Source organism: Prinia subflava, chromosome 13 (genome assembly GCF_021018805.1).
Source record: "Prinia subflava isolate CZ2003 ecotype Zambia chromosome 13, Cam_Psub_1.2, whole genome shotgun sequence".
Lineage (NCBI taxonomy): Eukaryota > Metazoa > Chordata > Aves > Passeriformes > Cisticolidae > Prinia > Prinia subflava.
This window is the reverse complement of record NC_086259.1, coordinates 1,672,724-1,700,582: the sequence shown is the minus strand read 5'-3', so window position 1 is coordinate 1,700,582 and position 27,859 is coordinate 1,672,724. Positions and strand designations below refer to the sequence as shown.

The following is a 27,859-nucleotide window of genomic DNA, read 5'->3' as shown; positions in this document are numbered from 1 at the left end:
CGGCGCGCGCGGGGCTGGCGGGGCGGCCGCGGGGCGGAGGGCCCGGCGGGGCCGGCGGCGCGCGCGGGCGGGCGGGGCGGGGCGGGGTCCTCGCGGCCCGGTGAGGTCACTCTTTGTGGCGGCGGCTCCAAGATGGCGCCGGTGCTGGCGGAGAAGAAGCTGCTGGGGCCGGACGGGCCCGGCGGGGCTGAGCTGCCCGGCGAGGAGGACGAAGGGCAGAACCTCTGGTGAGCGCCCGCGGCCGCCCGGGGCCTGCACGGCGAGGCGAGCCGAGCCCGTGCTCTGCCGGGCTAGAACGGAACGCGGGCCCTCGGCCGGGTCCGGACCGCACTCGGGCCGCGCGGGTGGCGGCGGCGGGGCCGGGGAGCAGCGCTGGGAGTCCCGGGGGTGCATGAGGGGAGCCCCGCAGCCGCAGGGACGGGAGAGCGGGGGAGCGGGCCCCGGGACCGCTGCTCTGCGACGTATCCGCGGGGCTGGCTCCGGCAAAGGCGATCTCGTGGTTTTTTCGGTCTTATTTCTAAAGAACGCTTAAAAAAATATCTGTAATGGCAGAAAAGCGTATATCGAATTTTCATATTCTCCATTCGATTGTGATGAGACTTAGTTGAAAAGTAATGTTCTGCAGTGTTGTGGCCTCTTACAAGGGAGAAGAACTTCAAATGTTCCTGCCTGTGGTTTGGAAGTCATAAAAGCTCTTGTGTAGAAGGTGGGATGCTTGTGGTGGTCCAGAGTGCGGTGGTCCCTTGGTGGTGACAGCCGTGTTGGCACACAGCCCGCGTGTGCCGGGCTGTGGGTGCGGATGTGCTGAGCTCATGGTGCTGTCACAGCCGGGATAACACGGCCGCTCTGCTGCTTCCCCAGGTCCTCCATCCTCAGCGAAGTCTCTACACGGTCCAGATCTAAATTGCCTTCTGGCAAGAATATTCTTGTTTTTGGTAAGTAACACATGCGAGCAGTTGGGTGTTGGTTTGTTGCTTTTTTATTTGTAGAGACAAAGTGTATTTCAAGCACCGATTGGAGCAAACTGACACACGGGTTCATTACAACTGGGTTATGTAATTTGATCTGTGGTCTTGTCTTTGTCCTTATAGATCTACTTTCTCTTCGATTTCCACTGTTCGATTTATAGCCTCTTTTAACTAATAATAAAGAACAAGATAGTTCTTCCTTTTTATTGTTCTGGTATAAACCATTGGATTTAGCTGAAATACTTGAAAGAGAACAGCAAATAACTGTGATTTGGAAGTGTACAAGGATGTTTCTCATTAATTAAGCAAGTTGTGAAAAAATCTTTTCTATGAAGTTAAATGTAATTCTGAAGGTGTCTTTTTTCCTCTACAAACTTACTGGCAGGTGATGATGGTTCAGGCAAAACCACGCTTATGGCTAAAATACAGGGAGCAGAGCATGGCAAGAAAGGAAGAGGATTGGAATACTTGTATCTGAATATTCATGATGAAGACAGAGATGGTAAGTTCGTTTCAAATGCAATCTCTTGAATTAAGTAGCTGCCATGCTATTTTAATAATTGTGGTTTGATGAGTGTGTTCTGGGCTACGCCCCAGTAACTGATTCAGTGTGGTGCTGGGAGTTTTGGAGCTATGTCTATTTCTGTGGAGGGAAAGGTTTCACAGTCAGTGTCAATCTCCCTCCTGCCTCTCTGACAGCCTGACCTGCACAGGGCAGCTCTGTGGATCCCTTCACTGCTGGGGGAGATCCCTTTGCGCTGGTGTTGACTTTGTAGCAGCTGCAGTGGTGTAGCTGTGGCTAGAGAAAGAGAGGGATACATCCATGAGAATTCCATGCTCAGCATGGATTTCGAGGCACAGGGAGTTGGGGTTTCTCATAGGGATTGTGTGTGGAATTTTGGTTAGCTATAACAGATGTTTTGCTTTAGTTGACTGAGTGAAGAACAGAACTTAAAGTCAGAATTAGTGTTTCTTTTTCTCAAGTTGGAGCTGATCTCTTTGTCCCTTGTCTTTTTGTTTCTGCTGCTGATCACTTGTCTCTACTGTATGAAGGAAGATTATGCCAAGAGACTATTTAAAAGCAGGCCTCATGATCAGATTACTCGTATTTTTGGGAAAATTGGAGTCAGGAAGAGATGAGGAGCGAGTTTGTTATCTTTGCTCCTAAATCTGCCTCTGCTGGTCTCATTTTGGGCAGGCTGCTAGACCTCCTTGTGTTGGTTTGTCTTTGAAAACGGGGAATGTAAGTCTTTCTATTCATGGCTTCCTTCGGAGCTCAGAAGAGGGAAGCAGTGGTGGTGGTTCATCCCTGTTCCTGGAAGCAAGCAGACTAGGAAGATCCTATAATGGTATTTTGAAGCTGGAGATGCACTGAAGGCTTGCAGGAGTGATTAAGTGCCATATGTGACTGGTTGTTATGGAGATTGGGCCTGCACTCATGTGGCAGGAAGCTGCCTTTGGATACTAAGTTAGGCACAATGAAAGGATGAGTACATTGCCATGTCTTCCAGGCTCCTCCTTGCAGTTCCTAAAAATCTTTTGGGCTGGAATTTTAAGTGCTGAGCCATTCATGGCTTCTCCAGGTTCTGGATGTAAGTGATTTTCCACCATGAACAATCCGCTTTAGTTCTTCATAAACACTTCAGGGGCGGAAAAGCTCCTATGATTAGGAGGGCTGAGACAGCCTGTGTCATCAGGCTTCTTGCAGCTTCAAAGGAGATGCTATTAGAAGCAGAAAAACGTTTGCTGTGCTATTTTTCCTGGTGTTATCTATCAAACTTCAAGTATATCCCTACACTGGAAATATTTTGGAGCTATTCCTGAGTGGCTGAAAGTGATAAGTATTTGAAGTGATTAGGAAAGGCCTGTCATAAGAACTCATGCAACACTAGCAGGGAAAAAAAAGACCTTTTTGACTGACTACGGGCTCAGCTGGCCAATTCTGGTCTTCATGCATCCTCTAAGGGGTGTGTTAGGAGCTAATAGTACGTGCCTTTTTCCTTTCTGTCTCATTAATGTCATCCACAAGCAAAATAAATAGCAATGTGGGTCAGGACCTCCCAGCAAGCAGAGATAACGCTCTTTCTTCTCTAGGACAGGTTTGGATTTGGTTTTTAAACTCTGTGTGCTTCAGATGAATGTATGCTCATATACAGATTGGGGAACAAAGCTTTTTATAATTGACCCACAATTCTGGAAGCCGTAAAAAAGCTCAGGGTAGTCATTCAGGAACTCAGGAGCAGATGAGTGGTTCTGAAGGCCTCTGTTTTTTATTAGAGTCCAACCTAGCCAAGACCAGATCACAAGGATTTCCAAGTGTGCCAGACCAACACTGGTGTAACTGAAACTCTGCAGTGGAGTGAGATGATCTCAGCTTCTTTCCCAGGTGATAGAAGATTTGCTCTCTTTGTCTTTTTCTTCTTCATTTCAGATAAGTTTACTCTGTCCAGGAGACATATTTTCCTCATAGTGCTGAGTCATTCATTATCTACTTCCCACTTCCCCTTGGAAATCTTAAGGAAAATCTGTATTGTTTCCTATGCCATGGTCTCCTCTCCCTCTTCCTCTCAAGGGGTATGTGAACCTGGCTGCTCCTACGTCTAAAGTAAATCCATCCATTTTTTTGGATTGCTGGATGCAATCTTCGTTTGCAGTTACTTTCCTCCTAAAGATCAGTTTGGCAGTTAAATTGTTCTTTTCAGTTTGTAGGAAAGTTTAGCAAATGCCCAGGAAGCATCTCTGCCTTGCAGCTCACGGAGGTGCCCACGGACTGTGTGGTTTTCCCTGTCCCCTGCTGGCTTCTTGGCAGCTGGATGTGTATGGGCACGGTGCTGTGGCCAGGTGTCACTGCTCAGTGTGACATGTGGGCTTTGGTCCCCAGAGCTCAGAGTCACTTAGATTCTAAGTCTGCTACTGAATCTCTGTCTGAAAAGTCTCTTTCCTGGGGAAAAGGTATCTTTTTTATTTTAAAGATATGTTTTATCACTATCCCAAATGCTGCCTAGGCCAAGACATTTGCTCAAGAAGAGGTTTGGAGAGACCTGAGAAGCAATCCTGGGAGAGAGAGGAGTCTCCTAAATGCCCAGCTACATTATCTTTGGAGCATATGGCTGTTCCTGCATATGGTGTCATCACCATAGTTCATCTGGATGAAAGCTTTTATAGCACTGCCTGCAAACTTATCTGGGAATATTAACTGATCTTGGAACTCAGACCCCAGAGTCTTCCATTAGTGGAATTTCTCAGGCAGTGCAGCAAGTTTCAATTTTTTGCCTGTCTTTATGATGAACAGATGTTTTTTGTCTCTACTGGTTAATCTGCTTTTGAGGACTGAGAATCTGAATTTATAGAAGATAGAAGAGAAGCTGTGCATAATTTTCCTAAAGCATCTGTGTTTCCAGAGTAGCTTTCAGAGGCCCTTGCAGGGCTAGGGCAGAGTTACAGCGGGGATGTAGAGCAGAACAGGGAACCAGACTGCATGGCCTGCTCTGTGCTGTGTTTGTCAGCTGGAGCCACAGGCACCACAGGGACATTTCTGACCTGCCCAGACTGTAGATGCACCTCAGCTGTGCCCAATGTGCAGGGAAGAAGAGCCATTCTGGGGTTGCATTCTTACTCGTAACAAAATCAAGCAGTCTTGGGTTTTGCCTCAGGTTTGGAGTGGCCTCAGCCGTATCATATGCATATTCCAGCTGAACTGGTTGTTCCAGATTGAGCCAAGTCTTGCTGCTGCACTGGTTTCTAATGGGAAAGTTGTCTTTTTTTTTTTGTCATCGTCTTTAAAGTGGTTTTCTTGAATGTTTTCTCCTTTTTTGCTTCTCTTCACAGCTTAAGCAAGGGATATCTAATTGCCACTGATATCTTTTGAATAGATGCAGATGTAGCTGCACTTCACAGAATCAACCATGTGCAATAAAATTCATCAAAGCTGGCAAATCTTTTTCACGACTAAAGGAATAATGGAATATTGACAGGATTTAAAGATGTGATTTTAGCAGCTTTTGTAATAGCTTGTAATAAGTAGCCCCTGCTTTTCCATCAGGATCTGGTAATTGTTTGCTCTGTTTTGATATGTTGTATCATGGCCAGTAAGAAGGGCCCAGGTAACATGACTAAGTAGGAGCTTGATGTGGTGCTGACAAAGCTGAATTTATCACCAAGTCCTTGCCAAATTGTGAGTACCCAGTGCTGTACTTTTAAGTGTGTTTTATGTTTTAGCAAATCTAAATCACAAGACATTCCTCTCTCCTGTTAGAAAGGAGAAAAACTCTTCATACAATGTTACATTTTTTGTGCTTAAGTACTTTTTAATGTGAGTGCAAGGCTTCCAGGCTTCCTAGCACATTGATTTTGAGTGGTAGTTCCAGCTGCATTCTAGTTCCACCTGTATTTTAGTTCCAGTCTGCATTCCACATGTTAAGGAAAAATTAAATCCTTAAGGGGAGCAAAGGTGCATAGCAAACAAAACAATTTTAACCTCAGATATTGGCTTTAAAACATGACTTAGAAGCAGTGAATTTAGATATAATTAATTTTTTTTACTTGCCAAGGTGTGAAAGTCTTTTTTGCAGAGTATTCCCCACAGGAGACCCCATCAGGGCTGAGAAGAGCTGTAAACTTGTATAAACTATGGATAGATTTGCGTTAGGTTTTCAAAACTTCCATTCATGCTCCATGGAGACAGTTGTACATACACACAGTCCCTGTCTATTAATAACCTTTAGCTCATAGAAAGCTCACGGGGTTTTTATTTACTGGGAGGCTGCTGCTTTAGGGTATGTGCACAGGATGTTTCTAGAATGCAGAGTATTGCAAATGTATTTCATTTTCTGTTGTGTAATAGCAAACATAAATGTGTTCACATTGTGTCCTGCCTTGCTCTCTGTTTTCTCAGACTTTTCCTAGACCATCCTTCTGTCCTCAGAGGTCTTTGGGAGCTTTAGATTCAGACCTCCAGTGGGAATCCCTGTGATGCCAGTGATTGGTGTCCTGGAGGGGCGAGGGAGGGGAACAGTGCTGGGTGTGCTCAGGTGCATTTCTGAGCTCCACAGGCCTTACCCTCACTGATCACTGGAGAGTGAATCAGGGGGTGCAGCTGCCAATGAGAGGAGCTGTAAGGCCACAGCATGGCTGTCAGCCTGGTTGTGATGGCTGATGTTGGAATGGCTTAGGACAGCCCAGGAGAACATACAACAAACGCTAAACGTAGACTGCCCACATAAAGCACCTTGATGAGATGTCTAAAACTGGGCTGCTCAGTAATTTTGTCCAAGTTCTGATTAAACAGGTAGGATGTATGTATCTGTCATCTTTTCTTATTCCAGATTTCTTAGCCAAGCTTTTGCCTTTTTCTGGAGTCAGGAGGGGTGGATTCCTTCCAAGAATAAAGTTATGATAGCCATAGTAACTGGATTTATTTTGCGAAGCTGAAAGATTCGGGACACAGAAATATAGTGAGGCAGGGTGATTATGATGCTCGGTAGCTGCTTTGAAAATCTGGGTTCTGCAGTGGCTGGTTTGCAGATCTGTGTGTTTCAGAAATCACATATTGTGTATGTAGTGCAAGGGAGACTCGCTGTTCATCTGGATACCTGTAGTAAAATAAGGAATACTTTAGGAGAGGTACTAGGGAGAGTCCAGAAGATAGAAACAGTGCAGCTGTTCCTCTTCAGCAGGAAGTTCTGAGGATAATGTAATTGTTCTCTCTTTTTCTCTCTCTCTCTTTTTCGCTCTCTCTCTTTTTCGCTCTCTCTCTTTTTCGCTCTCTCTCTTTTTCGCTCTCTCTCTTTTTCGCTCTCCCCTCTCTCCATTGGTTGTTCATGGTACCTGATACATCATTTCTGGAGAAAACTCCTTTTTCAGTTCCTGTACTTTTGCCAAGAGTTCAGTTTTGGGGTAAAATGCCAGCTGTCTGACTCAGCTGATCCCTCTCTACTCTGCCCTGTATTCCAACGAGGTATCCAGCCACTATCAAAAGTACCTGTGGGAGAAACACAAAAGCTGCAATACCAGGTCATTTCTCCAGTGCTCATTCTGTCAGCAGCCTGCAGAAGCAGCTGTTGTTAAGTCAGTGTGAGTTAAGAGCAGGTGGCACAACCCTTGTTTTGAGGTGGGAAGTTCATCCTGTATTTGCTCCTCCCAGTCCTGTGCTAGAAACTTAAGCTGCTTATTGCTGGTATCTTGTTTGCAGCTTATTTCTGCTGGGAGGTGTCTTGAGTGTGTGACACCAGCTTATGTGTCTGGGGGACACCTGGGCAGCCTTCATCCCCTGCTGGGCTGGGGCAGGGCCACCCCTTAGGGCCTGCACTTACACATCCCCTATGTTTTGGGTTCAGTGTGCATGTTTCTAATGCAGGACTGTTGTGCAGCAATTAAAAACTGTCCTGACAGCTGTCCTGAGTAAAAGCTCAAGAACAGAAATTATTTTTTAAAAGGGAAGTGTTCTGAACCCAGAAATGAAAGCTTTTCTGACTAACATAGACTAATACATATTTACACAGGAACCTGTCTCATAAACAAACAGGCAAAGTGTCCTGGTAGTTGGGCCTTCGTCTGCTGAACACTGATGCTCTCAACTGGTCACTCCCAGCCTGACAAATCAAACCCTGGCATCTGCTGGCTTCCAACTGTGCCTTTTCCTTTCAGATCACACTCGCTGCAACGTCTGGATCCTGGATGGAGATTTGTACCACAAAGGGCTGCTGAAGTTCGCAGTTTCTGCTGAATCCCTGCAAGACACCATCGTGGTCTTTGTTGCAGATATGTCTAGACCTTGGACTGTTATGGAGTCTTTACAGAAATGGGCCAGTGTCTTACAAGAGCACATTGATAAGATGAAAATTCCTCCAGAAGAGATGAGGCACATGGAGCAGAAGTGTAAGTCTTTGTGCATCCATACATTACCGCTGGTTTTTTAGCTACCACAACTTTTGATGGATTTCTTTGGGTCAGTGTTTGGAGGATGGGTTGTATAGAAATTACTCTTAAGTTGTATTTGCAATTCTAATTCAAATAGACTGTGTTAGGCTTTAAAACAACTCTTTCAGTTTTGCTGTGCTGACAAAACATCAGATGAATTATTGGTCTAGATCCCGGGCAATAATGAGATTTTGATAATTTGATTTTTTAAAAGGGCAATTTAAAAAACTCAGTGAAATGGCATTCACTTTTTAAGGGACAGTGACAAAATTCAGTGATGAAGTGAGCTGTCTGCCTTCCTGTGATATCTCAGCCAGGTCCCATTCCCATACTGTGCTTGTCTTACAGAAGGTCTCTCTGCCCTTGTTTTTCTGGTGGCTCAGGCTGTGAACCTGGTGCAGCTAATTGTGTCTCACTACAGCCATTCCTACCCTGTGACTTTAGGAATGTTGTATAAATTAACCTTCTTTCCTGGCATATTCATGACAGGAAGGAATATAGCACTGGCAGGCAGTCATTGTCGCAGTATTGGATCCTGCGGCTGCTTTCCTAAAGTAGTGTTGAATGTTTCTTGAGATTTTTTTTCTGTTTTCATATTAAATTACTCCAAAATATATTCCTTTAGTGGAAAAGATCTTAGCAACTTCCAGTCCTTTCAGATGTAGATTCATACTGAGCCTTTGTGGTTGCTGCTTTTGCTCTAGGCTGGTGGCTCTCTGTGCTGGAGTGTGGAACCCTTGCATATGTGGTGTGGTATTTTCCTGAGCTACCTTTAGGGATCAGTGTGATCTGTTTGACCTGTGAGCTCTCAGGTGTATTTGTATAGCTGATAATCCTTTCTGAATGTTAAATATTACGTTCCCAGAAGTCTTGTGCCTACAGCATACCAGCTGGAGATTAAACTTAATGATTGAAACCACCCAGGTTTGATCATCAGGTTACATTTAAACAAAAAGTAAAATATGAGAGTTTTAGGGGAAAACGACTGGGGGATTTTATGTGTGTCAGGGATTTTTTGGGAATGGGAAATGCAGTTCTAGTATCAACAGCTCACCCAATTTACATGTTTCTGAGACACAGCAAATGTTATGGCAATCCAAGTAAAGGGGGAGTTTGTGCACCTAAGTTTTCTTTTTCAGAAGAGCAGCTTTTCAGCCTTCCCTTCAGAGTGCACTCTGTGATGGAGCTATGGCAAAGCTTGGGTGCCCTGTTTGAGGAGCTTAGAAGGCTTTCCAATAGTGGTATCTTAAAGAATTTTAAATTAAAGTATCATACAAACTCCTGGTTTGTTCTGAGCTCTCCTTGAGTCAAGGGAAGAGGAGATTGGAGAGGGGCCGAGTTTCCCCGTGCCTGGCCTCCGGTGCCATCCGCTGGCTCAGCTGTGGCACACAGGGCACTGATGTCTTCAAACTTCCATCTCCTCTTCTCAGGCCCTGTGCAGGACTCTCGTGTCACCTGGACACATCTCTGGCTTCTTGCAGGCTGTCCCTAAGGCCAGCTCTGTGCCCACAACTTTGGGCACCATGGCCTGTAATTCTCTTAGCAGCCAGTGCTGAGGAAAGGCCCATTGTAACTGTGTCAGGGTAATGCACCCTGGGCAGGGTAGAGCACACATGCCTGGTCAGTGCCTTGGGACTGCTGCCCATCCTAAAGCTACACAGCAAAGCTCTCCTTACTGAAATCCTGCTGCCTGTGCTCCCTGGGGTAGGCTGCCACTTAGAAAATAAAGTCACTGGGTTGCAACAGCCCAAATATGTAAAAACGAGGATAATAAAGTGCACATGAGGGCAGTTGAAACATAGAAATGGAGTGCAGAGTGATGGGATGTGCTGAATTTAAGCCCCCTATAGCATAAGACCACTGGATGGATGGATGTGCTTCCTGACTTCACCTGCAGAATATTCCCTTACTCCTGCTCCTCCCTCCCAAGCCTAATATCCACAGTGCTTTCCCTGGCTGTCACACTCAGCACCAGGAGCCCTGGGGAAGCACTGCCCATTCCTGCCCACTGGCATCCACAAGTGCTGCAAGGTTGTTCCTTCTCCATTGCTAAGGTCTTAAGAGTTTCCAGAGATGCCTTTATTAGTTCACCCTTGCCAGTGCAGTTGGACTTTGGACTGCTTGTCTCTGCTGGCAGGGTTTGGGAGGCCTTTCTGCACCCAGCCTTTGCTCCTGTCTGCTGCTTGAGATTCTGACTCTTGGCTTGCCTGGATGGGTTAGAAACTTCCCTTTGAAGTTAAAGGGCTTCTAGAATGGGCAGCAGGACACACATGGAAGCAACAGGCTGCCTCTTTGGGAATGTACCCAGAGCAATTACTATCTGCACTCACTGCCGTCACTGAGCTGCTCTGGGGGTTCCTTGCTAACAGCTTGGCTAATGTGAAGTCAGGTACGTAATGCCAACTATGCCCATTTAATTCAGGCTCAATTGTGATAAATCATTATTTAAATAACACATATTTGAATAAGAATTTCAGGGAAGATGTGAATGTTGCCCACATTTGAGGCAGCAGAGCAGATAAGGTGGCTGTCAGGAATCGAGAGCTGCAGAAAGGAGGGGTACTGGTAAAAAGTAATTACACCGGTGACCTCTGGGGTGTTTGAAGCTAAAGAATTGAAACACAATAACATGTTTTTGCAAATTGTGTACTGTCCCATTCAAACTGAATTAGTTGCAGATTGTCTACCTTTTTGCTTTTTGGGTCTGACATAGAGCTGAAAGATTTCTTTAGCTAAAAGATTTTTAAAAAATTAGTTTATCCAGATATCTTTTGTCTAGGAATTATTTTTACAAGACTAAAATTTTAAATTATCAATAAAGATAGGGCACAAAAAAGCTAAAAGTGATTGTGAAACTTTAAATAGTGTAAATATGGAATGATTGTCTCAGAAAAATATTCTTTATTTTTCTCATTCTGCTGTTCAAGACCTTTGGAATTTACCCATTAAGTTGTAGCGTTTGCCTGTATTTCCATACTGCAGTTAAAGAACACTCCAAGCGTGAGCATATTACTCAGGAACAACCAAACCTAATAATTATGAATTGCTGTCTCAGTGGTGCCTTCAGTCACTGCATGTCCTGAGTGATGCAGCAGTTTTTGGTGGAGTTACCTTGCAGTGCCTCGTGTGAACAACAGCAACAGGAACAAACCAGTTTGCTGGAACCTCACTTTCATTTGCTGTGTTCAGTGCAAAACTCTAAAAAGCCACAAGTTTGGTAGATAAATCAGCACTCTGTAGTGGGAGTGTGATTTTAATGGCACATCATCACCTGGTGAGAAATTTTAAAACGTAATAGGCTATTCTGAGTTTTCAACCTTAGTGATGGGTGGCAGAATATTACAGATTTCCAAAAGAACTATTGTTTTTCTGGCTTCCTATTTTATGTGCATCATCTTAGGGGTATTTTCCTGTTGAAAAACCTTAAACCAAAGTAATTTTCACTACTTCTTAATAAAGAAAAGAGTTGTTTTCCATACCATATAGATGATTCCTCAATTAGAACTGTGTAGAGGAGATAACATTCATATCTCACTAGAAAAAACTGGAAAAATAAAAGATTTTTTGAGCTATTTGGGTGCACAATTTTATATCCATTAAAAGCTTGGGAGTGGAATGCAAATGAGACATAGCTGTGGGAGATCAGAAAAAGCATGAAATTTCTGTGTGTCAAAGAAATGTTTTAACTGCAGTGAGCTGCTTTATTACCTTGTGAGAGTGCAGTTTGTTCATCAGGGCATCTCACAGTGTGTGGGGTCCAGCTTCACTTGAATTTAACAGGACTAAATTCTGAAAGGAATGGGGGTTGAGTTGAAGAGCAATGTTGAAGAGCCTGTTGCTGACAGGCACTCACACTTGTTCCTGAGTTAAAGGGGTGTCTGTGTGCTCGAGGTGCTGTAGTCAGAGGTTCTTGCTCTAGCCGGTAGCTTCTGTAACTCAGGTAGTTTGTTCAGAGCTGCCCCTGTTGGCCCCAGTGCTGTGTTCCATTGCTCTGTGTCTGGCAGGGATTAATGTCAGGCCAGGTGCATCCCTGGGAATCCACACAGAGCTCAGCTCCACACGGAAGGGTTTTCTCCCTCCGTGTGTGAGATGTGGCTGTGGTGCTGCTGCTGGGTCCTGCTGACTCCTGGGGAAAGGGGAAGCTGGGAGTTGTGTCTCTCTGGAATTGTGCCCTTCATTCCCATTCAGCAGAAATTCATGAGGATGAAGCCATCAGGTTTCTGAAATCTCCACGTTGCATTTGCTCTTATTTATATTTCCAAAATTCTTAAAGCATCTTGTGTTTTCCCATGTTGTTGAGGGTTACTGTTTTCGGGAGAGGCCTTTTTTTCCCAAATTGGAAGGGGTTTATGCTCCCAAGTATCTCACTAAAGTAAAGATTATTTTGCTTTGATATGAACAAAACCCAGGAAAGGAATCCTGTCTGGTTATAATGCTGTGGTAAATTGAGAGCTGTATTGTCAAATAGTCTTTTCTGTGTGATTAAGTCAGAGAGGCTCATCTGAACCATTGTGGGAGATGCAGATGGTGTTCTTCAAACTGCTCTTATACACTTGGCCTCACTAGTAAATAGTAATGGGAAAGCTAATATAGAGGTACTTCAAAAAACTCCTTTTCTAGTTAAATGCTTTTGGTGAGATAATAAACACATGGAATGTGCAGAATATATGATGGAATTTTGATTTGCTGTAGCTGGCTAAGAAACAGTCCTGGAGGAAGCATCCTTCGGAGTGCTGCTGTTTCCTCTCCACAAGAAGGCACTACCTCCCCATGTTAAAAGCAACTGCATTTCATTTTCATTTGTTTGTATTTCCTTGCACCCTGGCATGTACTGAATTGGTGATTGGAAGTCTTATGGTTTATATTTAGTTTGGGGTTTTTAGGCTTTTCTCTGGAATGGAGCTCTCTTCTTTTCCACGAGAATTACACAATTTTATATTTCAGCTAAACATTGTAGATTGTGTAGCTTTAAACAGAAGAGTTTTCTGATTTGTTCTTCCTCCCACGCACCCAAACCATTGCAGGAATGATTCCTGTTTTAAAAAGGTACCGTGACTTCTTTTTGCAAGGTTGGTATAAGAAACCTCCTTGAGGTTTTACCACTTCCTAAAGCTTAGGCCTGCAGTGCATTGCAGTTCCTCCCCTGGCACATGGAGGGTGTTCTGAGCAGCCTCTGTGTGGCTGGGTTGGAGATTGGTGGCTTTTCTGAGGAGTTTTCCTCACTATCCCTACAGTCACTCTGCTCCCACTGTTTCTAAAATAAAGGAGCCTTTGTGGGAGCAAATCATGGAGGTTGCTGGGCTCTTTCTGTGAGGTTTCCTCATGGCTGAGTGAGGAGGAGAGCCCTGGGCCGTGCCTGGAGCAGCCGCATCCAGATTCGGCTGGTCTGTGGCTGTGGTCTTGAATAAAAGACAATAAAGTGTAGGTTGCAGCCCAAATTTGATAAAGCGTGTGTGGGCTCACAGTGCATTTCCAAAATGGCCTTAATACTATTCCTTAGTGGCTTCAGTATTGGATAGTATTCAGGATTATTGGAACACTCACTGTTGCCATAAAATTAAAATACTGAAAACATAAAAAGCGTTGAGTCTCCTCTGGACCCCACTGTAGCTTTCCAGAGTACAACTGAGCCCCTTCAGGTAGCCTGCAGATGCCCTTGAGTCTAGGTCTTATATTTCTGGCTTTGGGAGCCTGCAACAGAAATGTAGAGTAATAGGAACTAAAGTAATTGTTTGTAAGAAAAAGGGCTGTTTCAAGTTGGTGTTTTCTGTGTACATTTATATTTTCACAATGCTTTCTTCCACAATAGGTACAAATTGCAGAGTATAGGTTGTGTTGCTAAACCACATTTATATTTTCTGTTGTCAGCTGCCCTATGATGAACATTCAGGAATATGCATTTGTACATACTATAGCTCTTGCAGATAATTGTGATTATTTATAATGGCTCAAGATCCCACTTGATTTAGCTTACAGTAAATTTTGATGGATGAGTGTTATGCTGTTGGAAAGGGCAACAAAGTTTAACTTGCATTAGTTCTCATGTAGTATAAAAATAAACAAAAATCCCCCTGAGATTTTTAGTTAGTTGTAGATTAATTATGGTTTAAACAGAACTAGTTCCTTTGTTGTAGCTTAAGAATCTCTCTCTTTTAATAGTTATAAAGGAATTTCAGGAGTATGTAGAACCTGAAGAAGGCTACCAAGGCTCACCACAGAGGCGAGGCCCCTCTGGCCAGGAGGATGAACACGTTTCCCTGCCCCTCGGAGACAACGTGCTGACTCACAACCTGGGCATCCCCGTGCTAGTGGTGTGCACAAAAGTGAGGCTCTGCTTCTCTTTGCTGCTATGCAAGGGTTTCATTCCTTCTCTTACAGGCATGCTTTCTGCAGACATGCAAAATGAGTTCTGGATTAACAGTGGAGGGATTTGTTTTAGAATTAATTTGTTTTAGAGCTTCTGCCATTAACATCAATTTTTACTTTTATGGAATAGCAATAGCTTCATAAATTATATGTTAATTACTTTAGTGTTTGGCTTATCAGTGCTATTTTAGAACCAGAGACTCAAAGTAAATGTGGTGGGAGGGTGTAAGATTAAGGAAGGTGTTTTAAGATGTGCTGGGATTAAACACCTCGGCTTATTTGGTTTGTTTTCCTGCCTCTCCCAGTGTGATGCAGTGAGTGTTCTGGAGAAGGAGCATGACTACAGGGAAGAACACTTCGACTTCATTCAGTCACACATCCGCAGATTCTGCTTACAGTGTATCCTTTTGATACAGTGAGCTAAGGAGACTGCCTCTAGTCTGGCAGCAAGAGGAGCTGTTCTCATGTTGAATTGCACATAACATTAATCCAAGAAATTGCACTGCAAGATTGCTTGGTATTTAGTTATTGCCTAGGGTATGTATAACCTTAGGTAGGTATGTGTAGCCTTTGCGTTTTTGAAAATGTTGATAGATGTATATAATATTTTATAGTTTTTAAATTGTGCATGGGATTTGGACCTTTTGTTCATTTACAAAGGATTGGTCTTATATTTTGAGAAGTGTTCTTACTTGGGTTTCCCCTCAGAATTTGCAATTTCCCTGTAAGCCTGAGATCTCATCTATGTATTAAGTTCTTGATTTTTTCCAAGTGAAGTAGGATGCAATTTCCGTGTAATCCTGGTAGTGTGGATAACTTTTGTGTATGTCAAAGAAAAGTGCCATGAGCCTTGCCCTGTTATATCCCCTCCACCCCTGCATACTAAATGCCTCTAGTTTTGCCTTGAACTACTGCTCAAAGTTAAGTCTAGTAGCTATAAATCTATTAATGCCTGTGTTGAAATTCTTATTGTAATTTAGAAAACATATCTTATCTAATTTTCCTTAACTAGAAACCCAGATGGGGCTGCCTTGATTTATACATCAGTTAAGGAGGAGAAGAACCTTGACCTGTTGTATAAGTACATTGTACATAAAACCTACGGTTTCCAGTTTACCACACCTGCCTTAGTGGTAGAGAAGGATGCAGTTTTTATGTGAGTCACTGGGACAAGCAGCACGGTGTCAGAGGGGTTTTTATTAAGCATTGCACTGCATGTAACATGTATATAGAAATAAATTGAATGGTTTATTGTTCAAAAGCTTAGTATGCAAGTCTTGTAGAATCCCAAATTTAAACACCAACTTAGTGCTTATTACTTGACTCAGACTACACCATTCCAGTTTTTGTATCCTTGGAACTGAGCTGAGAAATAGGGCTGATCTGTAAGAAAATTGCCTTATTTAAGTACAGGGTGGTAAATAAATGGTCTGTGTAGAAGTTGCAGAAAAGGCAAAGCTTAATTCTTTTTTACAGACCTGCTGGTTGGGACAATGAGAAGAAAATTGCCATTTTACATGAAAACTTTACAACAGTAAAACCAGAAGATGCATATGAGGACTTCATTGTAAAACCTCCTGTAAGAAAGGTAAAAATGGATTATTTCTTTCTGTACCCCTACTAATAAGTAGAGTTTGCTTGAATGGCTGCTAAGAACTATTAATATTGAAGAACTCCAAATATAAATATACCTTTTTTTAAAAAATCAAAATATGTGAAACATCAGGCTTTCATTTATTAGTTATTTAAAATACTGTAAGCAAACCCAGAAGCCATTCACCTTATTGACTGAAAGGCAGTCCAGGAATAGCTATGTTACATTTTTGCATGCATGGGGCAGAAACACAACCAGAAAATGAAGAATTCTCTTGTAGGACATTTCCATTTGTACTCACATGGCTTTGAGGTTGCCAAGCAAAGGCAAAGCAAGGTCATCTCAGGTCTTTGAAGAGATGCTGATGAGAGCAATATCCAAATGTAAAAAGAGGAATATGGCTACTTACCAAGTGCTCATCTCTACAGGACAGTGCTCACAGGCTGGCATCACTGTTTGTCTGCTCCAATATTTTTTTTATTATGCAGTACTTTTAATGGCAACTTCTTTAATGTAAGTATTATTTTAAATGTGAAAGAACAATTAAAAAAATGAGCAGTAGTCTTAAAGATTTTCCTCTCTCTCTTCCCTTTTGATCACCAAAGCATAAAAATCAGTTACGGTAATTTCAGTTTTTACTTTTAACAACAAAATGTTTTGTTCAACAGTTAGTCCATGATAAAGAGCTGGCAGCAGAAGATGAGCAAGTATTTCTAATGAAGCAGCAGGTAAGAATGGAAGAATGAAAATAATTCCTTACTATGTAAGATTTCATTTCAGTATCTCCCTTATTATTGCCTTTAGTTTTTCATTTCTCATTTAAATCACCAGGTAGCTATTTCTCAGCTTTGCAAATGTAATTACAAAGATGTATTTGTGAAATAAGACCTTATTCTAACAAATGCAAGTAGGAAAAATGGTCGCTTATCTTGGCAAGTTGAAGGGAAGATATGCTGAGAATAGAAAGAATGTACATGTTAAAGGAGAAGAGGAAGAAGAGACTTTGTATTTCACCACAAAGTTGTATCTGTGTAACAGAAATACTTTTAAAACCTAACATCTGAGCATTGCAATTTCCTTACAGCAAGAGGCTAGAAAGATTTTAATGTGTCAAATTTGGCTGTATTGTAATTTGTTATTTTCCTTATTACTCTGTAGTTTAAAAAACATAACAGTACTTCCCAGGTTATTATAAATGTCGTGGAGGTTGCAGAGTGGGGTGTCTGTGGTTCTGGGTTTGAGTTCTAGACTGGCTGTATGAGACAAAGGCCCAAAACTTATTTATTCCTTGCAGTCAGTCCTGTAGGGGCAGAGTGGGGAAGAATGGAATTATCGAAGAGGAATCCTGTAAATATCAGGAAAAAGATCAAATAAATTAATGGTTACTCAGCTTCACTATTTTATTCTTCTGTATTCTTTGAAATATATTTAATATGCGTAATATGTTGTTTTTGCAGTCATTCCTTGCCAAACAGCCAGCAACGCCTACAAGAGCATCAGTAAGTAGATCCAAGGAAAAGAGTAGGAGGTGTTTTGTTTCCTTCAAGGGAAAAGGGAATGATTCTAACCTGCAGAGAGCCATTTTTTATATTTAAATGTAACCTACATAATCTCTCCAAACTGCAGAAAGGAAGTAAATAATGAGGCAATATTTTTAAATGTTGCTTATAAATTCACTGTGGAAACATCAGATTATTGAACTGAAAATTTCCTGCGGTGATTCAGCCTTTTCTGTAGTAGAGGCACATCCCCAAAATAACTGATGTTTTGGGGACTTGTTTGTTTTCTTTCTCCAGTGTGCATCACTATAGTGCTGTTAGAAAGGCTGAAAAAGTATGTAATGTTAAACTTGCTTAATGTAACTAATCCTTTGAAGTTCTTCTCTGATTTGTGTGATTTGGACTTTTTAAGGAATCTCCTGCGAGAGGCCCTGCAGGATCCCCAAGAACTCAAGGCAGAGCTGGTCCCGCCAATGTACCCAGTGCCTCACCAATCACATCAGTTAAGAAACCAGATCCAAATATTAAAAGTATGAATGAGCATTTTACTGTTCTATCATGTATTATTTCCCTTAAAGTGAATCTGCTTCTGTAGAAAGATTTGGGGATTTATTCACTAATGATATAGTTAATTTAATAACAGAAATGACATTTGCAACATAACTTTGGCTTGATTTTTTTTCTTTTCTGGTCATTTATATGACTTGGAATAGAGTTCTGTTACTGCCAAGCAATCAGACAGAGGTCAAATGCATTCTAATTTCCTTAAATTTCCTCAATACATTTATTATGCATTAGTTGGATTATTAGGGTGGAGACTGCTCTAAACTACAAACAGTTTTATACTTCACATCACTTACTCTGGAATCTACAGCAAACCTTGTTCCACTAAACCCTCTCTAGAATGCCATTTGCTGTAGCAGATGGAGTCACTTGGAAATGACATCTTTCCCTGAGATGCAGCTCCATGGTATTGAGGGGTTTCTTTCCCCTCTGGGCATTAAGAAGGTCTGCTGGGCCAGTGATGCTTTTTGTTGTGCACTGTAGGGCCATGCCTCACTTCCAGGGGGTAAAATGCCCTTCTGGATCCTGTCTCATTGCTGAATTGCCAAGTTTTGATTTGTTAAAAGCAGTGTGGCATGAAAGGCTGCACTACAACATCTGTGCAGGTTGTTAATGGGCTTATCAGTCTTTGAATTTCATGTCTGTACTTCGTAATCTTGCTCTTAGCTTTTGCATTTATTAAAAACTTTAAAACATACAAATATTTAGATTAAAATTTCATTACCCCCAGTCATTCCAGAAAAGCAGGAATGTGCATTCAGCCATCTCTGCCTATGCCAAGGTATGCAAAGGACTGGGGTCTTCAAACTGAACAAGGACAGACTTTCTCAGAGCTGAGGTTTATTTCCTTGATTAGCAAGAGATTTGGATGGATGGATGGATGGATATTTTTATGTATGTGAAAATAAGTTATGATTTACCAGCTCTATGCATTCTGTGTGATCTATATTTATTTTTTTCTTTAGATAATGCTGCAAGTGAAGGTGTCTTGGCTAGTTTCTTTAACAGTCTCTTGAGCAAAAAGACTGGCTCTCCTGGAAGTCCTGGTGCTGGAGGAGTGCAAAGTACAGCCAAAAAATCAGGTATTTGACTTGTTATTGCAGCTTGTTTTTAAGAGTTTATTTGACTCCTTGGTCCATGGGTGTGTCTCACACTGGTCAAAGAAGTAACAGACCTTGACAGATGACAGTACCAAAATCCTTAAAAGAAGAACTAAACTACTGCAACTTCACAGCTCCAGGGCTTCTGTTAATCCTAATATAACTTAATTCTTCAAGTGAAGTTGCACTGCTGGGAATTCGGTGACATTTAAGTCTTGATCCTATACTGAAAATGCTGCTTTCTTTCTCAGCTTCAGAATTCCTTCCTTTCTATTCTTGATGCTTCTCTGTTGCAAAGGAGATGCAGTTTTTTGGGTTTGGACTGGAGTTAGCACTGAAACTATTGAAATCTCCCCAGAGTTCAAGCTGAAATGAATTATTGCTTGTGACAGCTTGAAGTTGTTCACTCATTAATTATTTAGTATTTTATTACAATCCAGCACAGCTGATAACACTGACAAATGGGTGCTTTCTGTGTGTATGCTGTGACTGCACTTTGGGAGATCCTTGCTGATAAATATTGCAGCAGTTCAGTGAAAAGGAAAGAAACCTGTCAGAGTGGTTGGTATCAGACCCTGGTGGTGCAAAATGCATTGTCCACCTGAAGATGGAATTTACTGCTTTGATTCATTGACTGTTTCTCTTCAATACTGGCATTCCTATCACACTAAATGTTCAGGAGCTTTCCTTCCAGAATTCTCCCACTATTAAATTTTGGATAGATACACTACTTCTGATCCCAAACTTTGGCATCACCATTAACTTGTGGGTGTTAATGGTGATGTCAAACTCACAGTTCCTCATGCAGAGAGGGGAAGGTAAGGACCAGACATTCCAAATGGGAAATGAGAAGGATCTGCTGCCAGCCAGATTGATGGTTTTATCAGTCAGAGAGCCAAGGCAGTTGGGATTTGGGTATTTTTTAATTTCTTTTTAACTGCGATGGTTTATATATGACATTTCATGTTCTGAAAGCTCAAAAATGCCTAGGATTGGATTTACAGCAAGTCAGGTGTGAGTTTTTTATGTGTTTTGTTTCAGTATGATGAATTCTGTCATTTTGTCTTTATTAAATTTATTTAGTATGAAGATAACAAAAGGGATTTGTATTATATATTATTTCCATAATAATATTGTTTCCATGTTATAAAAACACAGAACTAATTCTTTCATAATCCAGAATGCCCTCTTCAGTTAAATACTGAAAGATGTCCCCTGCTTCATCAAATACAGCCTCATGTTTTACTCACCCACAAGGTCAAAGTAACAACTTCTAGAAATAGAACTAGAAATATTTTTAGGTGTTATTTCATCCATGCTTTTATATCTGAAGCAAAGTCAATTAAGGAGTACCTGGCTAGTGATTAAAAAGCAAACAAACTCAGAAATAAAGGCTGTAATGTCACCTCTCTAGGAAGCCTATTCCAGTACTTAATTTCTCAGTTATTTTGTTTCCTTGCCCAGTGTTTCTGAATCCCAGTACTCTTGGTCTTGTTTGGGTGGCAGTGGAGCTCAGTGTAGCCCCTTTGTTCGTGCAGCAGTGTTTGGGTTTGGAAGCTGTGCCCCTTTGCCTGTGACCTGTGTGTGGCCTGCAAGAACAGATGTGTGTGCAGGCTGTGTTGTTTGGCTGTGACAGTTCTGTCCCCCTGGCACTCTGCTCACCCTGTTTGCTTTGTGCTCAGAAAAGCTGGGGATGGCAGACAAGGCCCAGCCTGCCCTGAGAAGGGGTGAGCTGATGATCTGTGCTACAGATGTGTTCTGTTCACATCTCCCAGGGGGACATGGGGTTGTTTTCATCTGTGGCACTGAGCAGAATTTTTCATAGCAATTCAGCCAGTTTAATACATTTTCTGCCTCCTGGTAGGAAGGTTTCTTGTCTGTATCAAATTCCCTCAGTGTCTCAACAGTGTGTGTGTTTGCTTAATCATTGTTTTCCACTCTTATCATCATACACCACTTTGGTAATTTATGTAAATAACTTTTTCCCTCCAATCCTATCTTCCCAAATTCTTTGTTGTCTCTTCAGGCACACTTACCTACATATCTGCTTCTTCAACAGCTGGACAGGCTAGATTGCTGAATAAAAGTACTGACCAGTGCTATGGATAACTAATGGGTAATTTTATGAATTATAATCCATTCATTTTCTCTGAAATATCAAGGCGCCTTTTTTTTTTTTTTTTTTAATTTATTTCTGGAAGGTGATGCAAGATGTGATAGCGACCACTTCTCCCTTCTCCACAGGACCTGTTATCCTTTTGTAGAAATGTGGGTTGCTTGGTAGAACTTGTCAGGACAGACCCTGTTGGTTGTTGTGCTGGTAGGCTGTTCTAAGAACCTAAAACATAACTGCAGTTTCTGGGAAAACTGCTAAACTAGTCTGTAATGGGCTATACTCTTTCCTCTTTCAGTCTTCTACAACACTCTGTGCCTTCCAGGGCTTTTCAAAGAAAACAAGCTTTTTTACCTTTTTTTTTTAGCTTGTGTCAGCATTAACTTCTAATTGGAATAGATAATTTCTGTCCTGAAACATGTAGAGACAGCAATCATACATCCTTCCTTAACTCCCTTGATTTTGATAGACTAAATTAGACAAGTTCTCTTCTAGGCTCCTGCTAGAGACTGAGCTCTGTTTTCCTCATTAGTTTCTTCATTAGTTCCCATCATTGGCTTATTCTTGTCCTGAACACGAATGATTAGAATATTGTACTCAGCTCTGCAGATCTACCTCATTGTAGTGCCTGCTGCAGCAGTTTTCTTTCTTGGGTAGAAGTGCTTCTCCTGAATGATCTCAGGGTTGGCTTTTCTTGGCTACATTGAGTTGGCAGCTCCCATTCCTTTCCTGGCTTTGGGAACAGAGCAGTTGACTTTCACTCACAGGAGAAGGGGCCTGTTCTTGTCAGCTGCTGTGCTCACACCTTACATGAACCAGTGTAAGATTAAACTGTTCTCAGAAGGTAAGGGATCCTCATGCTGCTCTATGAAAAGCTCCTGTTGGGTTTGTGAGGTACCTGGTGCTGGTGAGAACAGAAGAGATGACCTGTTCCTTTGTGGAAGAGTTGAGCAGAACATCTTGGAGAAAGCATTATTTCCAGCAGCACCCTCTGTGCGAGTGAATGTGCTAAAATTATTTTTGTAGGCATTTCAAATGTCTAAACTGTTTAAAGAGCCTGACATTTTCAGAAGGTTGATGACAAAAATATTTTGCTTTGAAGAGACCATCTGTTTTTCTCCTAGCTAGGAATAGCCTGAGGTTGAAACGCTGAGATTCTGTCCCAGGATGAGAGCAACACTGTGGGTCTCAACAATACTGGTCAGCCTCATTAATGGATTGGTTTCTACTGTGATAATTCTTACCTGAGAGAAATCTCTCCTCTGGGGCAGCATTGTGTCCATTGTTCCTGCTGTGTAGTACTTGTTTGACTTTGTTTATGGACTCTCTTTGATGTCTAGACCATGATATTTCAAAAAACTTCAATTGATTATTTCTGTGGTGGATTATTTTTCTACCTCTTAACTTCTGTAGTCACACAGTTATTTCATTTATATTCACAAGAGGATTCTTGCAAATTCTCAGGCTGCCTTCCCTCTCTATTCCTGTACAGAAGACAAAGAACTCAGGTTCCCTGCTCTCACTGTGATCTAGCAAGGGGAATTAATTCTGCAGAACTGCAGCCATGTCATTGTCATCTCACTGAATGAGGCCATCATTCCTTGACAGATTTGTAGGGAAACTGAAAGCAAGTGTCACTCTCATTCATAATTGAGGAGAAACTCTTTATTTTCTTAAAAACAGCTCCTTGTATTTCTTCTCCTTTGAAAGGTGCTCCCTGTGGTGATAAAGGGGGAGTGTATTCTCCTGCATTGGGAGAGTTTTTCCTGTCCACGTGAGGTATTTGCAGGACACTGCTTGGGATTATTTTGGAGCCCTAAGGAGCCAGTTCATGCAGCATAAAAAACAAAGTCAGTTTTTCATTTCGATCTGTTCTTACTTAAGCGAGGATTTTGTGTGGCCTTTATTGTTTTAGGGTTTAGGTATTTTTAACTCCCAGGTGCTGTTAGCCTACATGTGAAGTGTTTTGTATTTTAAGTTCTGTTACAGTACATTAATTAATGTACTAATTCCTAAACTTTGAATACTCCTACTTTGAGTAGATGCTGTGTACAGTGCTGTGGCTTATGACTAGTGCTTAGGTCTAAAACCTTCCCAGTGATTAACAATAACCTTTTAACTTGGTTATGTCTTTGTACTTTGGAAAAAAACACTTGAATCTTTAACAGTCAAATCTTGCCTTCTTAATGTTTTCAGCATGTAGCCTGGAAAAAATCCACCTAATATTTCACACACATTTGAGCTGGAAAACAGATGCTTGTTAAATTCTTTGGCTGTGTAAGGAAGCTGTACATGGTTATATAATCTACTTTTTGTCTAAAAATATAGCTTTTTAATCTTAAATGCTTGTATGCTCCATGCATTAGGATATATAGTTCCAATTTTTGTGATGAATTTGTGTGTGGGTTTATAATTTTCAGAAACACTGAAGTAAGCTGATGCTTCAGTTAGGGAATTCTTTAAAAGTTTTGAGTCTAATATAGAAATGTAAGATATGCCTTTCCATTAAATACTTCAGTGTGTCTGGTTCCAATTGAAGAAGTCCTTTGAAATGACTGCTTGGAGATATTTCACAAATATGCAATTCTTGTCCCTTTTTTAAGGGAAGCATTGGCTGCAGATATGAGAGTTCTTCCTGTTAGTTGTTTCATATTCAAATGCAGTGAGTACAAATGTGACCAAATAAATGGGATTTCTTTTTTTAGCAGGTGTCCTACATACCTTGTCCTTAAAAATGGGGTTTAAATAAAGTCCTTGCTATTAATGCTAATAATAGGATTGTGTGTGGTTGATTTTTACTGAAAATTCTAAATATGGTTATTTTTAAAAGTTAGTTGCTATAAACACATCACTGGTGGTGTTGTGCTTTTTGCTGCTGTGTAGTTCAGCATTTCATCTTTTTAAAAAGAATCAAGCCTGAGTATCAGCTTTTACACAAAAAAATACCATGCATTGTGCCAGGCTCTGTGGCCTTGGGGAGGTGGCAAAAGAATGAGAAATAAATAATATATTGTCATCTAAAGGTGATTTATTGAACACTTGTGCTTCTTGGTTGAAACATTTCATTGAAACTTGATTGCTTTGTGTCCTTTTTCTCTCCAGGACAAAAGACAGTTTTGGCAAATGCTCAGGAGGAGCTGGACAGGATCACTCGCAAGCCTGACCCCATGGTAACAGCAAATTCTCCAACAGAGAACGAGGCTTGATGGGGCAGAAGAATGCAGATGTAAATGACCAAATAACTATGTATAGTGATCTGATAAGACCAGGAATTTTCTGCTATGGCAGATGCTATCAGTTTTCTCGGGCAGGGGAAATGAGCTTACTACATCATTGCCTTGTCCCAGTAAAAAGTGCACATTCAGGAAGTTTGCATATAAAATCCCTCTGTATAAGATAACCATTTAGAGTTTATATAGGGCAATTCTTTTGGTTTGGAGGTAAAGCAGGTGCAGCTGCATTTCCTGTTGTGAAGAACGCAGAGAAGCAAAACGGAGAATTCTCTTTAAAGTACTACTGACTGCACATGAGGCAAGAAAGAGAACCGAAACCCTCTTTCAGAGTTACTGGAATTGGCTACTTGTATGTTTGCAATGCATTATATTCTTGGAGTGGTGGTGGTAGAACAGCATTAAATGGGGGAAAGAAGTCGAGGTGGGGAATGGAGCCCTAAAAGGGGAAACGGATTTGGGGCAGTGAGAAACCAGAATGTTGGATTGACTGGAGAGGAGCAATGTTGTCAAATCCTGTGTTTCACAGGGGGTAAATAGTCACTGTTTTTAAAAGACTACTTACATTGGAGAATTCCAGGCCAAACACTAAGAACCATGGGAATTTATTCTTGTTATAAATCTTGTTTTAGTTTTTAAAGAAGTCTTAAGAGTGTGGATGCCCTTTCTGGTGTAGCTGACAAAGGGAGAAACTAAACTTGTTTAGCTCCAAGTGCCTGGCACAGTATGTGATGTGTCTTTAGAAGGTGCTTGAACTTATTGTGCACTGTAGTACAAACAGTCACTGTTTGGTTTTATTTGAAAAACAGTAGTTTGGCAATTTGTATTTAATTTTAAATTTTGTTTTCTGATAGCTTCTGCCTTTTTTATGCCAAGAGGCTGGCCTATGAAGAATGGTGGGTGACGGATCATTTTCCCATAATGAAATGTGCTACAGAACACTCAGTATTTTTCTTTCTTACTTCTTTTGTAACTAAATATTAGCTACCAAGCTAAAATGGATTCCTGCCTTATACCTGTGGAGGTTTTTAAAAAAACTTTCTAGGCCCTAGTTTCAACCACATCTGCTGCAGGTGCAGCCAACTCTAATTCTGAAGGTAACCTAAAAAGTATGAATGTGTGCACAATGGACATCCTGAGGAAGTTGTTTGTACTTTCTTTCATGTAGCATTTCATTTGGAAAAATGGGTTGTGGTTGTCCCCGTTGCTCTAAGGGAGCCCTGTCCATGGTCACATTAACCCTCATTCTGTACAAACACACACAACCGCAATGGTTACGGAAATGGCACTTTGATTTTATACATGGTCTGCTTGTTTTACATGGACACACTACCAGAAATTAAAAATACCAAGCATATTCTGTGCTCTTAATGCTGAAGGGAAAAACCACAATTTGAATTATACAGAGTTTACTTTTTATTGATATGAACTTGTTGTACTAAATCTGATGTTTGGATATAACTTCCCTAATATATATTGTTACTTAAATATACAGAATTAGATTGACCACTAACACAGTGCTGGATGTTAAACCTCAACTTCTATGTTACAGCAAGAGGCTGTTTGTGCAAGTCTGTCTAAACATCTAGAAAGCTAAGAATATTTACTTGCCTCTTTGACAAACATTAACATGAGTATGTTACTTGTGCCAGTTTTTGTTGTTGTTGTTGAAAATACTTTATTTTTCTTTTTTTTTTATTTTTCTTTTTTTTTTTTTTTTTACTTTTTTAAAGAAATGGTATGACCTGAAGTTATACTGTTGTCTAGATAACAGTTAGACTACGACTGTGGCTGGCTGATGTTGATGTGGATGCACTTCCTGGTGTAATGGTTGCCAGCTGCAAGTTACCACACCAGAAGTAATTACACACTGGCCTCCTGACACTGAGGAGTGAGATTGGAGACTAAACCATCAAAAATTGGACAGGAAAACTGAAGTGTATGATTGTAATGGCATCGTATGAAAACCTCAGTCTGAAACTGCCTTTTTTGTCATCTAACCCAATAAGCACTTTTCTAGCAATATGGCTAAAACTTACAATTGAAGTATTTTCCAGATGTATAAAAATGTTGAGTGTACTAAAACTAATCAAAACTGTTACTGTGTGATAACTTATCAGCTTTGCAGAAAGACAAAACAGGGACAGATTTTCAGTTTCTAATTGCAAGTGAATGCTCCTAGTTTACTGACAAGAGGTGTAAGTAATGTAGCATCCTGTGGGTGCCAAAGTCTGCTGGCTTTGGTGAGCTGCACAGTTGTTATTCTGGTGTCTTCAAGCATTGGAACCAAAGGCCAAATGCAAACAGCCTTTACATTTTCAAGTGAAACTTCATTTTATTTGCAGATACACTTGTATGGTAGACTGTTTAAACTATTATATGCCTATATTTATATGCATTATAGTGACTGCATCTACTGTTCATGTTTAAACTAAGAAAACAAAAGATTAAAGCATTCAACTTGAAGCAAATAGAAAACTTTAAAGATTGGCCCTCCATAAAAATGCTGTGGTTATGCTGCTTGATTTTAAGTTTGCACTTTTTTTATTGGCATTTAAAAAAAAACCTGTTTAAACTGAACAGAATTTCGTATTTTATTTAATTTAACTACGTTGAAAGTGACTGCTCTGTACATCATGAACTTAACAATATACACGCTGTAAATGAAAGTTCACTGTCCTGTATACTAAGTTTATTGGTTTTTCTTCCAACTTACAATTAGGACTGCAAATGTATGAAACAAACCTTAGTCCAGTTGTATGGCTTTAACCAGGTGCAGTATGCAGTCATGTGGAACCTTGCTTTCTAGTGCTGGCAAAACGAGGACATCTTTAATTACTGGCTTCAATAAACATGAATCCAGACTGCTTTCTGCTGTGCGTTTGTCTGGGAGATGCCCTCCTGGAGCTGTTTGTGTGGGAGCAGAGTGTGGGTGAGCTCTGTGAGCAGGAGGAGCAGGTTGGCTGTGAGCTGTGTCCCTGAGGTAGTGACAGCTTCCAGGCAGGGGCTTGGCCCACCCTCTGCCAGTGCCAGTCCTCCGGAGCTGGGAGCTGTGTCCTGTGCCAGTGGAGCAGAGCTGTGCTTGTGGCAGCTCACAGCACAACTGCTTTGGTACCAAATAATGTATTTCATGGAGCTGGGGGGACAGCTGTGTGCTTCACCAGCTTCAGAGGTATGTCGTGGAATACTGTTCCCAAGTACAGCACTGGTCCTGATTTAGCAGGATTCAAATCCAGGCTGTGGGAAGTTTAAGGAGTGATTGCTGGAGTGTTGCAAATTGCTCTTCTCTGCCAATAGCCAAGTGTTCTCCCTTGGGTGGGTGTAAGAAGAGCTTCCCAGTAAGCACAGAAGGACTGGGCATTTAATTAGGATTCTGTTACTTGTTTTCATTGTTTATTGTTTCATTTCATATCAGCTGCATGCCTCTGTTCCCCTGCACAGATTGAAGCTCTAGGTATGAATGTTTGTTGAGTCACCCTGCCTCTGGAATATAAACCAGCTAAGCTT

General features: G+C 41.4%; 1 protein-coding gene across 1 annotated transcript; it reads left to right on the top strand.

Moving 5' to 3' along the window:
* The first annotated feature begins 70 nt into the window (after positions 1 to 70).
* DYNC1LI2 (dynein cytoplasmic 1 light intermediate chain 2) lies at positions 71 to 27,221 on the top strand. The gene is made up of 13 exons (XM_063410376.1): positions 71 to 227; positions 862 to 935; positions 1,354 to 1,470; positions 7,614 to 7,844; positions 14,046 to 14,209; positions 14,558 to 14,651; positions 15,273 to 15,408; positions 15,729 to 15,840; positions 16,515 to 16,574; positions 17,304 to 17,345; positions 17,758 to 17,875; positions 18,875 to 18,991; positions 24,225 to 27,221. Exons 1-13 carry the CDS (start codon positions 133 to 135, stop codon positions 24,326 to 24,328), a joined length of 1,464 nt encoding a protein of 487 aa, XP_063266446.1. The 5' UTR covers positions 71 to 132; the 3' UTR covers positions 24,329 to 27,221.
* The last annotated feature ends 638 nt before the right edge of the window (positions 27,222 to 27,859 follow it).

Bases quoted from the DNA above. Each gene is read 5' to 3' on its own strand.
- DYNC1LI2 (XM_063410376.1), top strand. From the start codon at position 133: ATGGCGCCGGTGCTGGCGGAGAAGAAGCTGCTGGGGCCGGACGGGCCC. The intron at 936-1,353 runs GTAAGTAACACA...ACTTACTGGCAG, and splicing joins CAAGAATATTCTTGTTTTTG to GTGATGATGGTTCAGGCAAA. The intron at 16,575-17,303 runs GTAAGAATGGAA...TTGTTTTTGCAG, and splicing joins TATTTCTAATGAAGCAGCAG to TCATTCCTTGCCAAACAGCC.